Consider the following 17,035-nt stretch of genomic DNA (forward strand, 5'->3'; position numbering starts at 1 on the left):
TCTTGCCCAGGTCCCCAGTATTTCAATTTTTAATTGATTACTTTGAGCTTGTTTTACATAAATAAAATTATCTATTGGACTGAGTTGTATTTGCCTTACATTTGGGATACATACACGAACTGTCATTTTCAATATACATTTAGAAAAGTACAAGCTACACAAAAATAAATCCAAGTTAAGCTTTTCTGCTAATTTGCTTTACTATGCATATATGAAGCAACTGCAAACCCAGACTAGGACGCATTAAAGTTTACCTAATAATTCTCCACCTGTGTGTCCCTGTCTTAGCCCCATACAAAATGGAATTAGGAACACTTTGTATATATACTGTTATTCAAATAAGCAATATGTTCAGACAGGAGATTATTTGTAAGAAAAGAATTGTGTCTTTGTTTCATTATGAGAAAGCTTGGATTTCTCATAAACAAGTTTGGTATTCATCAATTATCTGATATGATAGACAATGTTATTGTCACAGGTATATATTTTGTTCATTTTTCTCTTATGAAAGATATATTAATATTGGCCAAAAATAAGTCTGAACTCCTGTGGTCTAAAGAAGGGAACAGGGTGTAGTGAAAACAGTATGGAAACTATAGTCAAAAGACCTAGCTGGAGTTCCAGCTTCATCATTTAATGACTATATTTATTTAATGTAATTGTTTATGAAAGGAAGGAATTACCCCTTCCACCTACATCTTATTAGAATTATATTTATATTGTTTCTTACAAATGTCTCTTTAATTTAAAAAGAGCTTGCTTCTAACAGTTCTTTCAAGCTATTACATGTGCTTCAAATTCATAATCACAAATGCCATACAATCATTTATACCTCTTAGCAAATATTTTAAATCACTAAATTAAAATGCTATTAAATCAAAATGGAGCTGTGCTAAGAATTGTTCATAGTTGAGATGATGAGAATCTTATTATCCAAGGCTTGTAGATATAGAATTTTAGAACCACCATGATAGGCAGAGAGAAGGATATACTCTACAAGTGCTTTTCAATAGCCATTGGCAGTTCCATGGTGGGATAAAGGGGTGGCATGGAACGAACATGGGACCAGGAATCAAACAGCTGAATTTCAGCACTTGCTTTTCACTCTATAGTTCTAGGACCCTATACAAACCATATCTCTTGTAGGGCACTCAGTTTGCTAATCAATAAAATTGGGGAGAGGTGCATATAAAGTGATCTAAAATCTGTGACCTGAAAGGATGGAACTGAAGGTCATTTTTTTTTAACATTTGGAATAAAGTCAGAAAAAGAAATAAAAAAAAAAAACAGTACTAAGAATGGATATTCACAAGTGAAGACATTTTGAAAGTGAAAATTGTGTTAGAAATAGAAATAATTTACTAAATAAAGACACTGAATCATTCCTATTAGCCTACGTGAGAAAGTAAACCTTTTTCTACAGTTTAGATATCTAAATAGAGGTATGGTATCTTATGCAACCTGAGTTTTTAATTATACCTAGAGAGTAAGTATTTAAATATAACATAAATATATTATGATACAGAGATGAAAAGCTTGGGATCATTAGCCAACAAAAGTATTTTGTTACATTATCAATTCTACTGCTACATTGGTTCAGTTTTTTACTTGGAGACCGTCATAGCTGATTTCCCCCAGAGGCTGACCTTAAAACAAAGATTTGTGTGCACACAGTTTGTTTGGGAGGTAAAGAACAGGCTGGAAGGGGAGTAGAGAAATGCAGTCAATGAAAGGTGCATTTATCAAGCAAATTACCATCTGGGTGACAGGGGGTTAATCCCATTTGGAATGAGTGTAAACTAATTACTGGAGGAGGCTAATGTAGAACACTTAGGAATCATGTCATTTGTTGGGCAAGGGAGTTGGAGTCCTTACGCACCAACTCCTGTCAGTAATTGTATGTGGGCTGCTGGGAAGGAGGGCATTAATGATCTGGCACTTCTAAACTCTTCCCTCTCTGAGGGCAATGTCAGCTCTGTAGACCACAGAAAACCCTGAGGCAAGGAAATTCAGGTGCTGGCAGTTTGAAGGTGAGCAAGTATGCATTGAGATGACAAGGGAAGAGACGAGGCAAGACATTGATAGTGTCTATTACGGTGACTGACCATAGAGACATCCTGTATGGCTTTACAGGACTCTGTCACCCAAAGGACCACCCTATCCCAACATCTTTCACTGAAAGTCAGTCAGACTTTGCTAGGAACTTCCAGTGACAGAGAGATCACTACTCTGAAAGGCAGCCATTCCCTTTATGGGAAACTCTTCTTCTCTCTCCTTCCTCCAAAAAAGAGTTCTTCCTAATTAGAAACTTCCATAATTTCTGACGTCTCCAAGTATAGAAGAAAATAAATACACACATACACACACACACACACCCCTACATACACATATACACACACAGACCCACACACAAATGTTTATGTGCTTTGGTATATCATTTCCTTTAAAATATCTGATAAGAATTTACATTACCTAGCCTCCTCCTGAATCTCATCTCACACTAAACAGCCTTAGTTTTTTGGGGTCTGAAGTGCTTTATTTTTCCCACTCCATTTTACATCACAGCCCTGAAACTGAAGTCCTGCTGTTATCTTACAAGGTTGTAGTTTAAGTCTGTTGTTTGTTTGCAAAAGCCCCTCGCCTTATATTTTTCTTTTGATGGAACTGAAGTGATACTAAAGCTTTTGTTCTTATCTGCAGTAAAATATTTTAAAGCGTTTTGAAAATCAACATTTGGGGAACATCTGGGAGTCTGGAATTTCTACAGAAAAAGAGGACTAGTGAAAGTGACTGCCCTCATGACAATAAGTTTAGAACATTTACCAGTATCATAGCCTTAACACCTCTGAATATGTTGTGCCATTTTCTCCATGTCACTGAATTCTCTGGAACATGAACACAACCAAGAGAGGAATTTCCAGTTGACTAATAAGAACAAATTAAGAGAAAAACCAATTATTTCTATTCTAGTGTGCCATTGCATGTCTTTAGTTGGAAGACCATGTTCAATAGAATGATCACAGCCTGGTAGTAATAGTTAGAAATAATATACAGCAACTTTTATAGAAGGACCCCTGAGTACTTTATAAACCATTGATATGTAAAGGATTAATATAACATCTGATTGTGGATTAAAGGCCAAACTATCATTAATTTGCAACTCTCAAATTGACCTTAATATATTAGTGTTTTTGACATTTATATCCTGATTAACTTCTTTATTCATTCCTTGAATCAATATTTATTTAGTGTCTATTCATTCTTAAAAGTCTGCCTTGTTCTCTTAAGCAAGTGATATCACTTCTTGAAACCCACTGCATTCCCCTTATTTGGCTCTGTATTTTGGCCATTTCTGTGAATCTCATCCCCTTATGAGATAATAAACACCCTCGTAATAGCAGCACTGACAGACTTATCTTTATAATCCTTAAATCTCTTAGCCTTAATGTATAGGTAGGAACTACTCCACTGACATTTGTTGAACTAAATTGAACTGAAAAGTGAAGTCAACCTGGAAAAGTGTCCTGATTCATTTTCTCCAACTTCCATCAAAGACTAAGGATTTGGAAGTTGCATTCTTGAAGATTGGTTATGCAATAATTTGTTAATAAAACAGTTAAAATTTATAATGTTTGTACCTGGCATTCACCTTATTAATTTGCATAGGCCTGATTGCCTGATTATAGAACTTAATTATTTGACCAGCACCATGGATATTCCTAAACAACTCTCTGCTTCTTAAAAAACAAAAACAAAACAAAAATAAAACCAAAACAAACAAAAAAACACCACACACAGGGAAAAAAAAGTAATGACAAGAATCAATTAGTCACTTCTCCTAAACACGTTATTTTGGTAAGGATAATCATCATTGAGAGTGTATAATTGATCCTTCCTAACCTATTCTACAGAACTCTAAACAGATGATCATTATTTTTAGTCTAGTTACAGAGTTTCTTTTTTTTTTTTTAATACTTTAAGTTCTAGGGTACATGTGCACAATGTGCAGGTTTGTTACACATGTATACATGTGCCATGTTGGTGTGCTGCACCCATTAACTTGTCATTTACATTAGGTATATCTCCTAAAGCTATCCCTCCCCCATCTCCCCACCCCATGACAGGCCCTGGTGTGTGATGTTCCCCTTCCTTTGTCCAAGTGTTCTCATTGTTCAATTCCCACCTATGAGTGAGAACATACAGTGTTTGGTTTTTTGTCCTTGTGATAGTTTGCTGAGAATGATGGTTTCCAGCTTCATCCATATCCCTACAAAGGACATGAACTCATCCTTTTTTATGGCTGCATAGTATTCCATGGTGTATATATGCCACATTTTCTTAATCCAGTCTATCATTGATGGACATTTGGGTTGGTTCCAAGTCTTTGCTATTGTGAATAATGCCGCAATAAACATATGTGTGCATGTGTGTTTATAGCAGCATGATTTATAATCCTTTGGGTATATACCCAGTAATGAGATGGCTGGGTCAAATGGTATTTCTAGTTCTAGATCCCTGAGGAATCGCCACACTGTCTTCTACAATGGTTGAACTAGCTTACAGTCCCACCAACAGTGTAAAAGTGTTGCTATTTCTCCACATCCTCTCCAGCACCTTTATGCAGCCGACAGACACATGAAAAAATGCTCATCATCACTGGCCGTCAGAGAAATGCAAATCAAAACCACAATGAGATACCATCTCACACCAGTTAGAATGGTGATCACTAAAAAGTCAGGAAGCACCGTTTCTTTTAAAAATATAAAATACACAGATTGTCTTCCCCTACATTTTTCTGTCTTTAGGAAAGGCCATAATTAATTTTGCAACCAAGTACTCACCCTGGGCATTGTTTTCCCATGACAACTAAGCCAACCACACTTGTGTGCACACAGTGCCATTTTATATGCCTATCTTTCAACTCAAACTGTTTCTTTTCCCTAGTTATATATTTTTTAAAAAGCAATTACATAGGAGATACAAGGTTTGGTCTGCACCCACAGTCAACTCATTCAAATTTATTCTTTACAGAAGATATTCTTCACTTTTGTTGAGATGATGAAAGCCATGTGAAACCACAACCATGACACTGTCAGTTTTACACAATCATTTAAAAATAAACAACACCCTATTTACAGGACACCACTCAATGGATTGTAAATTGAATTTTTTTCACAAAGAAACTAAAGCAATGAGAACTTCACAGTGTTTGTGCAGTACATTTGTTTTTTTCCCAGCCAGGATCTGGCTCAGCAGAGATACTGATGCCTCTAGCATCACCAGCCAGGTAAATAAATCTCCAGATCCCTACTCCCCAAGCTCTCAGTTACCAGAATGTTGATGCATATGGAGCTCTGCAAGACCTTTTGTGCCAAGAATTTTGTCCTTCTCAGTTCCTTGTGGTATTATAAGTCCTCACTCTTTGAAAATGCGTTGTATAAGCTTTAATTTATTATAGTTTTTTGCTAAACAATCTTGAATGGACAATGAGTTCTTTATGGAGACACCAAGCGCAGAATTTTTACTGGTTCCACATCTTTTTAACATTTACAAGTATTTGCACTTAAAATGGATTTTTAAAATAAAACTGACACATTTTTGACTGCAGTCACAAAGAAATCACAAGCTGAGAGTGTTAGGAAATAAGAGGCAGGGTGGGGACAGGGGCTTAGCGAGAGTGCAAAATGGCTTAAATAGCCACACCAGAAAAACGTATAGTGAATCAGCAAGAGATAAATAATGGATTGCTGAGTGGCAACAACCCCTGCTGTAGCCTAATAGCAGGAATCTGTAGTAAACTCCATAATAGAATATGCCAATATGCCATTTCGTGGCTGAGTACAATCAAGCATCCTCCTGATAATTATCTTTTGCACAAGCTAGACTGGAGATTCCCAGAAAATAAGATGGCTCCATCCTGCTCCACCCATGTTAAATCACTCAAGTCTAGATTGCCCAATATGACACCTAATTCAGCTATTTCATAAACCGAGCTTTCTCCACAATCCCATCTATTTGTTGCTTGTCCTCATCTTCATGGTAAGATTCTCAAGGAAAGTTCTATTTTAGATAAATTGTGGGCTAGATAAATCTGGCAATATAAAACATAGAGAAAGGTTATGTAAAATATTATAAATGCGTAGCTGAACTTCCAAGAAAGTAAAGAAAATCTTCAGGGGCCAAGATGACAGGCAGCTGTGATGAAGGAAATTGCCAGATTGGGTAGGCTGATTGGGCATTTAATGCTTTCCCAAGAACAGAAGATTTGGGTTCAGTCAAGTCAACACATAAAGCCAGACCAGTGAAGGGCAACAGCCCAATAAAAGGGTATAGCTGAAAAAATTCTGTCCCCTGTACAGAGTCAACTAAGTGTTTTCTGCCTTGGCCTAGGCTTAGTGTGGTGAGGAAAATATCTTCCTTGAGAATCTGTCGTCACAGCCTTGTTCTTGAGACAGATTGTATTTTGAATTTACATCATATACTGTGGTCTGGGAATCTAGAAGCTGAGAACTTATCATAAAAGTGGCCCCAGGCCAGTGATACCAACATTGCAGTATCTATTAGAAGCAAATGGAAAACATCTTTGAAGGATTATTTTAAGAGATATTGGCAGTGAATTTCCCAGGATTGTTAAACGGCAATCAGCCCTCATAGTCAGGAAGTACAACAAATCCTAAACAATATGAACAGAAATTAAAAAGTAAAAATCTAAACAACTTGTACTGAAACTGGAGAACATTAAAAATAGAAAGAAGGTCTTGAATGCAATCAAAACAAAAACATAAGATCAGCAGAAATTTTATTTCACCAATAGCCATGTATACAAAACTCTTTTCCAGCACAATTCATATGTTCTGATCTTATTTATTTATATATTTATTTATTTTATTTTTTATTGTTGTGGGTACATAGTAGTATATATATTTATGGGGTCCATGAGATGTTTTGATACAGGCATGCAATGAGTAATAATCACATTATGGAGAATGGGGTATCCACCCCCTCAAGCATTTATCCTTTGTGTTATAAAGAGATGTTTTGATACAGGCATGCAATGAGTAATAATCACATTATGGAGAATGGGGTATCCACCCCCTCAAGCATTTATCCTTTGTGTTATAAACAATCCAATTACACCCTTTTAGTTATTTTTAAAATGTACAATTAAGTTATTATTGACTATAGTCACCCTGTTGTGCTATAAAATAGTATGTCTTATTCATTCTTTCTAGCTGTTTTTTTCTGTACCCATTAACCATTCCCACCTCCCTCCCACCTCCACTACCCTTCCCAGCCTCTGATAACCATTTTTCTACTCTCTATGTCCATCATATATTCTGATTTTAAAAGGGTTTTCCTACATTTCATACATAAGTCACTCAACTACACAGAATTATTTTTATGGGATAATAAAATGCTTAAAATAATTTAATTTTTGTCTTTGACAATGAACATACCTGAAAATTGTGGCTTTCATTGACAACACCAGTGAAGTTACAAAGCTGCTCATTAGTAACTGAAATTAGATTTTCTCTTGTTGAAGGAATTTTCAGTTTTTCAGAGAATGAGAGTTGTAATCTCTAAAGCAAAAATAAAATTGAACTTTGAAAAGATCTCTAGAATTTTTTAAAAGATGTTTGAGTTTCTAATTTCCTAAACATTTTTGAAAACATTCTCAGAAAAAAAAAGAATCCAACAGAGAGAAAAGCTTTTTGAAGTTTTTTTTTTTCTTTTTGTAATTATAAGAAAACACTACTGCATTCATATACAGGTGAGAATTCACTAAATATTTTCTGGTATTAGAGATGTCTATAAACAGAGATTGTGCCTTAAAAAACCTTGCTTGCTACTCAGTCTACTCATAGATGATTATTCTTACTCTATGAAGACACCGAGCAGCCTATCTTCCGTTTTTATAAATTATCAATAAGTGAAGTATGTCTAAAGTCTTTGGATGAAAATCATTTTAAGCTTCTATGTTGATGTACTCTCATGAGAAATATATATAAATGTTGGTTCATAGCATTGTCATCCTTTTTAAGGAGATTATAATAATTTTCTGAACGAGGTTGATAGAATGTGATTTAAATAAAAGTGGTACTTTTTACCACTTATTTTGAATATGGCTTATCAATTCTTCTAACTATAATACGTGACTTTTATTTTTTAAAAAACTATCATTTTCCCATTATGATTCTACATGGAATTATGCTAAAATAGATAATAATTTTAAAATAATATTTCAGTGAATTAAAATTGATTTTCTCTTATTTGCTTATATCTTCACAGATTGTAAGTGTTGGAAAGCATGTTAAAGGTTACCATTATATCATTGCAAACTTGGTAAGAACTTCTTATTTTCTACTTTTCATAAGAATTGCTCAAGCACACAAGATTATTTTAACTGTGCCTTAAAATAATGCTTCAATAAATAGAGTACATTACTTACTAAGCTTTTAATAACACATGATATTTTATTACAATGATCATTAAATTTCATAAGTAGAATTCAATATATTTTTATGCAGATTAGCTTGGTATCTGCTAAAGAGACCTTTAAAAGAAATGATAATGGTTACTTTGCTATGATACCACTTGTCAAATTAAATAATTTTCTCTGTCTAAATGATAAATGCTACTTTATAGATAAAGATAGCCATTATTTGGATATTACAAGAATTATCTAAACTAATAGCTTATGTTCTCTAATTTTAAGAATAACTGTATATAATGGCTATATAAGCAAATCTTTTAAATGAGAGTAATCCAAATTTTTAAAAATTATGTCAACTTTTCACATATCATATAGAAATGGCTAACAAACAAGATACATACATTTTTATGAAATTCTTAAAGGTCTGAGAGAAATCCTTTCCGATATCTTGGCAAGGCTCATTGAATACGTCTTGTTAACCATGTAGTGTAGGGGTAGATTGTGTATGGAGCAGCCCAGCCTCTCTTGCTTTATTATAGAGTACCATTTGCCCTAAGGGCCTGATTCCCAAAGTGATTTATACTGGAGAAGTTAAGGATGTTTTCTCCTTTTTCTATTTTTATGACACTTTTTTAAAATGACTATCTTGCGCTTGAAACAGGAAAGAAACTAAAGGATGCAAAAAAGATTCAGATCTACCCATTCTTTCTGTATGGCAAGTGGACTGTCACACTTTGAGACAGGAATTTTCGGTCTTTAGTGAACTGGGTTTGGTTGTGGATCTGAAATATTAAAATACAGCAAAATACTGTGAACCATGATTATATTGTGTTTCTTAGATAAAGTATAATCTTGCAACTTAATGGATTATCATGAAAATACTGAGAAATTTTGACTTGTCTTTTTCATTGCTTTTAGTAGGCTGTTTTAGTAGAGTGTTTCACTATTTTTTATAAAAGTATAAAATTTAAGACAAATATATTCTGGTATTAATTACTATGAGAGTAAAAAACTTAGGATTACGAGATAACTAAGTACAGTGAAATTGTACAATGAGACTCTAATGACTTTTATAGCAAATAGGAGGTTTTGTCATCTATTCTTACAAACAATAGAATTAAGGGGAAAAAAATCAATGTGTTATATGTAGATTATCATTCCAGAAATGAGTTGCTGACATTGGCAATTAAAATAAATAAATCAATACAAGATGGAATGAATTAATATTTGTAATACTCCAAAGGATATCGTAAACAGCCCTAGGAGATGGCAGTGTATTTAAGTTATCTAGAGTTCCAGTATATGAAGTAGAAAACCATTTTTGTTTGCAGTAGGGACTAGAACCATCACTTTCACTAAAAATCAGCAAGTTTTATTATATGTGGTTGATATCTTTGTAACACATGATTAGATCAGTGGCTGCCACGGACATACATTATAATATAATGTATTAACATGGATTCTATTGACTTATTCATTTATCCCTAAAGGATTATTACTTATAACACTACAGTAGTTTTTATTTTATTGAGCCAATCAACAACTATTTTTGAGAGCTATGTGCATAAGATTCTCAAATGTGAAGTCAATCCAGAATCAAAATTAAAAATTACATCAACATCATACTTAAGGTTGAAAGACTGATTTTTCTTAAAATCAGGAAGAAGATAAGAGTGTCCCCTCTCACCACTTCTATTGAACGTTGTACTGAAGGTTCTATTACAGATATTTAGGTAAAATCAATAAAAGGCATCCAGATTGAAAAGGAAGAAGATTATATGTATATAAAAATACTAAGGAATCAAAAAATATTTGTAGAACTAATAAGTTCCGCAGGGTTGCAGAATGCAAGGTGAATATACAGCAGTTTATTGTATGTCTATATACTAGCAATAATATTCTAAAAATTAAACCAAGAAAATATTTCATTGATAATTTACAATTACAATTTACAATTAATGGAACTGCTATACTTAAACCAACTCATCAAGGGTGATTTAACAGTATTAGTAAAAAACTGATGTCTACAATAACAATTCTTACTTGTGATTGGATGGTTACAAATATTCCAGAATATTTAAAATATTCTGTAGTCACAATGTAGAATATAAAAGCAGAAGGTATAAAGTCCAACCCATATTTACCAAAAAGAGAACAATGAAATTTAGCAGACATCAATATGTGATGCATGAAATTGGGTCATGAATTTACAGACATGCATTTTTGTAAAAGTCAAGGACCTCCTTTATTTAAACAAGGTTAACTCCCTGGAGAAACTGAGTTTAAATATAGGTGTTCTTTAGATTCTTTAAAAATGATAATCTTTTAAACCAAGAAACAAAGTAAGGAATGTCACTGAAATATTGGCTTCATAATGGTCTTTAAATTTTTTGGCTGAAATACACAAAGCAGATTTCATGTAATTAAACAAAATAATAGGGAATTTCTTTGTGAATAAGGATGCAAATAGGTTGTGAATGTTCTCTGGCATTATTTTAAATTGTCTTGTCATTATCTATAAGTTGAACTTTTCTTCTTCAATTAACAACCATTCAGTCTCCTTCATCATTCTATCCTGATAAAATGAGAATACATTGATGTATGCTACGCCCCTCTGATCTTAGCTTTTGGAGCTACTGCAGTGTACTGGCATCTCACCTCCAACCAGGCCAAAAGAAGTAGAAATCCTTTCCCTTAATACTCAAGCCTGAACCTGCAGAAGGTCCAAGAGGGGCCACAGGGAGCTAACATCATCTGAACAGTATGAGCTGTGCCTGATATCTAATTGAATGGGCATGCCCCTCCCTGATTCTTGAAATTTCTCTGTGATTATCTCTGCCACTATATTTAACAATTGCACATTAAGTGTGAATAAAACTTGCTAGAAATGAAAGATTGCTGCGATTCTTTTTTCTTTTCTATGTCCTATATGGGATTTGTATGTAGGTGCGTGTATGTTTTATTAAACCCATCATCTACAGGTACTGGTGAAAGTGTATGATATCGCAATAGGTTAAGGTCTGTTCCAAAAATTTCCCAGAGAAGTAGAGGCAGGAAAACCTTATCTGTCAGTTGGTTTATCCTAGTCTGTTTCTTAGAGATTCAAGTAAGAAAATTGCTTCCCTAATTTGCCCCTAGACTTTCTCTTTCCTAGTTCTTCTTTCATTTAGCTGCCAGGTATTTTTTAAAGACAAGAATGATGATATCGTTTGCTTAAATTTTTTATTGGCCCCAGGCTGAAAATACAGTAAAAGACATCAGATTTGTCATGACCTGATTCCCCATGGGTTTTCCAGACTTACTTGCTAGTACGTGTCTCACTTCTCCTCAGAGTTTGGATGTCTCTCCAAATGACACATTGTCCCAACTCTTGAGTCATTGTCCCAGTTTTTACCACCATCTTCCAGAGTAAGCATTGAAAACCTAAGCACTGCTCTACTTGAATATTTTAGGAAAAAGGATTTGCACTCTTGAACTTAATGCACAAAGCCCTTTAAGATTTTATCCGTACTTGACCCCACAGTTTTTCCCACTCCACCCCACAACTATCCCTTCTTCAGACCAAACTGATTCCCAGACACCTAATGCTGCTTTCCTCTTCCCAGCTTTGTTTAGGCTGTTATCTCTATCAGGAGGTGTTTACCCCACCCAATCCTAGTCAGTGGTTACAGTCACTTCTAGAAAGCTATCCCTAAATATCCACTTTGATAGTCCCTCCTCTGGGTTCTCAAACTACCCTGTGTACTCATAGTATAGAACTTATTCTTGTTTTTTCATTTATCAAATTATTATTTTATACCCCCTCTGTAACAAGTACTGTCCAATATCCCATGGCACAACTGCAAATAAAACACTGCAAGCTCACTGAAGGCAGGAACGATGTCCCTTTTTTTAACCTTATAAAAGAGTCCTTATCCCTATTCTTTATCTGTTGAACTCCTGCTTATCCTCTAGCACCCAGCTTATGTTATTGTAATTGTTTTTGTTATTATAATTGCTTTAATTTGGCCTTAAAAAAGATTTTTAATAGATAGAAAAATGAGGTTCAGTGTAATTTACCCAAGATCTCGCAGATCTGAATTCTCAAAGAAAAGTTTGAAGCTCTGGCCTGTCTGATTGCAAAGAATAAATACACAAATAAATAAATAACTTAGGGAATAATGCCACCAAGTGACCATTTACTTAAGCATCTCCCACAGCACCCGTCAGGGGGACCTAATATTAAACACATTGCTCTGTATTGATATTCACTCCTCTAGCAGTCAAATAATTTAAATATGGCCACCAATAGCAAAAGGAATGCTTGACATTTGTCCCATTAGCAAGACAAATTCTTAGAATCTTGTTCTCATTTAGATTTTTTATTTTAAAAAGTATTATTTAATTTACATCTAGGAGAACACCTGGCTCAATCATTAAAAAGATATAAAATTTCAAAATGTTCTGGATATATAATTAAAGATGAACTGAACCTATTTCTTACCTATCCTCCACCATCTCACACACATACACCACTCACGCCTCATTCAGAACATAAAGGAAATTAAACATTAGGATACAGAGAGCAAAGTGACTTGTTTATATTTAGGTGTTTGGTTAGTTTCAGAATGGAGAGTAGACATGCTTCCCAAAATTTGCAGTCTAGCACATTTTTATTGAAGTGCAGTGACCCTAGTTAAGATTCCATCAACTTGGTGACATTGTTTTACTTTTGTGCTTCCCGTTTTTTAACTTTTCTGCATTGAGCATGTCTGACTCTACCATCTATCTACATGCACATGAAAAGTACATACTTTAAGTCAATTTCTTAACTAATTTTTACAACACGCTAAGCGAGCAATTCCCCCATTCTATTTGATGTTCCTTCCATTAATTGCACCAGAGCTATCTCAATATAACTTAGTCAACCTATGAAACTGAAATGCAAAATACAGCAGAAATGTTACCTGAATTAAGTAGAACTTAAAGAATAAGCATTTATTAAACAGTGATGATAGACCTGTACATTTACATAAATAGTCATCAGGATATCTGATACCTATAATTTTAAACATTTTATTTTCCCCCAAAAGATGTATGAACTACAAATAGAAATTAAAGAAAAACCAAGTTGGACGTTAATCTAGAGTGGCAATTAACCATTGTGAAATTCAAGCAAAGTAGTGGCCCATTTTCACAAGTAGAAAGCCTTTCCCTTGATCTCCCCCTGCCCTGAGACATTATTTACTTAAGTCACTTCACTCATTTCCTCCTGACTATGGAGTGAATAATTTTATTACAATGTTGCCCAGGAACTCTCAGATCCACTGTATTCTTTGGATAAAAACTGAAATCAAAATGGCCACCAAAATAAATATTTCTGAGAAAACTGCTTCACGGTCTAGATCCTATCAATTTTCTCTATGAAATTGTAAGAAAATATATGAAAGAAATATATGAAAGAAAATATATGTAAGAAAATATGTATGAAAATATATGAAAAATATTGCCTGTACTCAAAACAGACATAGCTGAAATTAACTGAGCCACCCACCATTCATTCAAATCATAACTGACAGTGGTTTATAATCAGACATGGCAATTTTTCCCTTTACTTTCAGCATAAGAACAGGATGGACTCGAGAAATGTGAACTATTATTTATCAGCTAGACTTTACATCAGATGATTTTTCTGAAGGCTGCAGCTTTGCCTCTTTATGTTGCAGCTGTGGATAATGCTATGAAAGAAGGTTTGGCAGACCTTCTATTTCAGCCATGGTTGAAAGAAAATAATAATGTCATCAATTAGCAACTAATGCAATAGTTGAATTACTGTGGCTTTTAGAAAACATTGGAATCATTTGCCTGCCTGTGGGTCTGCCCTATACTCTGATAGAAGCAAACAAATGTTCAACTGACATTTTACTAGCTGGAGATTGATGGACAGTGTTTTTCCCATTTCAGAAACATAGGTTTACTTTCTGGTGTCTAGTTTCTTTATCGACAAAATGAGAATGTTACTGATGAGCTGTCAAATTAGTGGGCATTTAATAGGCATGAAATAAATATTTGTTGAGTGAATTAATTGATAATAGTGATCATTTACTGAATTCAAACCAGATGTGCTGGATACCATAGCATTCTCATTCTCATTTTGAATGTGGAAGGTATAAGGTTAGAAAGTAACAGATGTGGAATTCAAAGTGTGGGCTTTTTGAGGGGAAACAGTATTACACTGCCTTTCCTATAGATACTATGATAATTAATAAAATTTAAAACACCTCTGTGTAAGAATATGCAGGAGTATAAGGTGAAAAAGACAAACTCAAGAGGTGGTTTGTATGGCTGGAATCTTAGCTCTACCATACATTTGCTGGATGGCTTTGAATAGTTCTTCTTCACCCCTCTGAGCCTGCTTTCATACCTTTAGGATAAGGCCAATAATAGGATCTATCTCATAACCTTGTTATGAAAACTGAACTAGATCAATAATCTGTGTAATGTGCTTAGCACAATGCCTGGCATATAATAAGCTCAGCATATAATAGCTGTTAGCTCGTATACCTGGGCCTCTTTGACAGCAATTTTTGCTCAGTTGCCAGTAGACTGATATATTTTTTCTTAGATAGCCAAACAGCAATCTGAAGATCCCAAAACCATAGCCAAGGTGCATGCAGAAGGACAAGCAACTCCAAGTCCTCATGACTTCTTACTCTAACTGCAGGATTATTGCTATACATTTTATTCCCACCAAAAAATAAACAAAACACTCTCCTTCATTCCCTCAGCAAATTGAAGCATATTCATATTTGCAAAAGAACCTTTACTAAATACTAAAAGAAAACAAAAAGAAAGCAATTACAAAAGCTACAAGCTCATGCACGTGTGTGTGTGTGTGTGTGTGTGTGTGTATGTGATTTACTTTTCTTTGAACTAATACCTATGGCTTTATTAATTCACTTCCTTAATAGGCTTTTTGCTCTGTTCTTGCTATTGTCTGTTTTACACTTTTTATTGAGTGTGGATTTTTACAAGGTACCTAAAATAGTGGCAATAAAAGAGAGCCAGGTATAAAACAAAGATGATAAATGGGTAGATATATAGATGGAAGATAGATAAAAGACAGATAATTGGTAGATAGGTGATAGATAATAGATACATGATATCTATTATCATGTATATACATGATATTATCATGTCCATACATGATATATGGACAGATATAGATACATACATACATACATGGCAATAAAAGGGAGCCAGGTATAAAACAAAGATGATAAATGGGTAGATATATAGATGGAAGATAGATAAAAGACAGATAATTGGTAGATAGGTGATAGACAATAGATACATGATAGATAATGGACAGATATAGATACATACATACATACATGGATAGATAAATATAGAAAATGTGTACACAATAGATATGATAGATGAGAGGGAGGGATGGAGGGAGGGAGGGAGAGAGAGAGAGAGAGAAAATAAATAATTGTCCAGAATTTTTGAATTCCTTGATTACTACCTCTAGGCAAGAAGGGATAGCATCCTTACTTCCCAGCTTCTTCGCTCCATCTGGTGGACCCCATCTTTTTTCCTACCACACAGGAGCCCATGAAAGGCCTATCTTGCTCTCTTCTCTGGACTACCATTTCTCGGGGCACTTAGACTGATTCCATGACTTTGCTATTGTGAATACTGCTGCAATAAACATATGAGTGCTGGTGTCTTTTTGACAAAATGATTTACTTCCCTTTGGGTATATACCCAGTGGTGGGATTGCTAGGTCAAATGGTAGTTCTATTTTTAGTTCTTTGAGAAATCTCCATACTGTTTTCCATAGGGGTTGGACTAATTCACATTCTCACCAACAGTTGCAGTTTTTATTTTTTCCCTTTTCTCCACATCCTCACCAACATCTGCTGTTTCTTGAGTTTTAAATAATAGCCATTCTGACTGGTGTGAGATGGCATCTCATTGTGGTTTTAATTTTCTCTCTGATGATTAGTGATGTTGAGCATTTTTTCACGTTTGCTGGCTGTTTGTATGTTGTCTTTTGGGAAGTATCTGTTCATGTCCTTTGCTCTTTTTTAAATGGGGTTATTTGGTTTTTATTTGTTGATTTAAGTTCCTTATAGATTCTAGATGTTAGTACTTTGTCCGACGCATAGTTTGCAAATATTTTCTCTCATTCTGTAGGTTGGCTATTTACTCTGTTGATTATTTCTTTTGCTGTGCAGAAGCTCTTCAGTTTAATTAAGTCCCATGAGCCTATTTTTGTTTTTGTTTCATTTGCTTTTGAGGTCCTAGTTATAAATTCTTTGTCTAGGCCAATATCCAGAAGAGTTTTTCTTAAGTTTTCTTGTAGGATTTTTGTATTTTCACATCTTATGTAGTCTTTAATCTATTTTAATTTTTGTATATGGTGAAAGGTAGGAGTTCAGTCTTCTGCATAGGGCCAGCCAGTTTCCCCAATATTATTTATTGAATAGAGTATCCTTTCCCCTTGTTTATTTTTGTTGACATTATCAAAGATCAGTTGGTTGTAGGTATGTGACTTTATTTCTGGTTTCATTATTGTGTTCCATTGATCTGTGTGTCTATTTTTGTACCAAAACC

The 17,035-nt window shown here is 34.4% G+C and overlaps 1 protein-coding gene across 6 annotated transcripts in view; it reads left to right on the forward strand.

The window, feature by feature from the left end:
• GRIA4 (glutamate ionotropic receptor AMPA type subunit 4) overlaps positions 1-17,035 on the forward strand; it is a 382,353-nt gene that overhangs the window by 278,382 nt on the left and 86,936 nt on the right. For all 6 annotated transcript variants that reach the window (NM_001373892.1, XM_054523828.1, XM_054523830.1 and 3 more), the window contains 1 exon segment: positions 8,290-8,343. In NM_001373892.1, coding sequence (NP_001360821.1) covers positions 8,290-8,343 — 54 coding nt within the window.

Source organism: Pongo abelii, chromosome 9, assembly GCF_028885655.2.
Source record: "Pongo abelii isolate AG06213 chromosome 9, NHGRI_mPonAbe1-v2.0_pri, whole genome shotgun sequence".
Lineage (NCBI taxonomy): Eukaryota > Metazoa > Chordata > Mammalia > Primates > Hominidae > Pongo > Pongo abelii.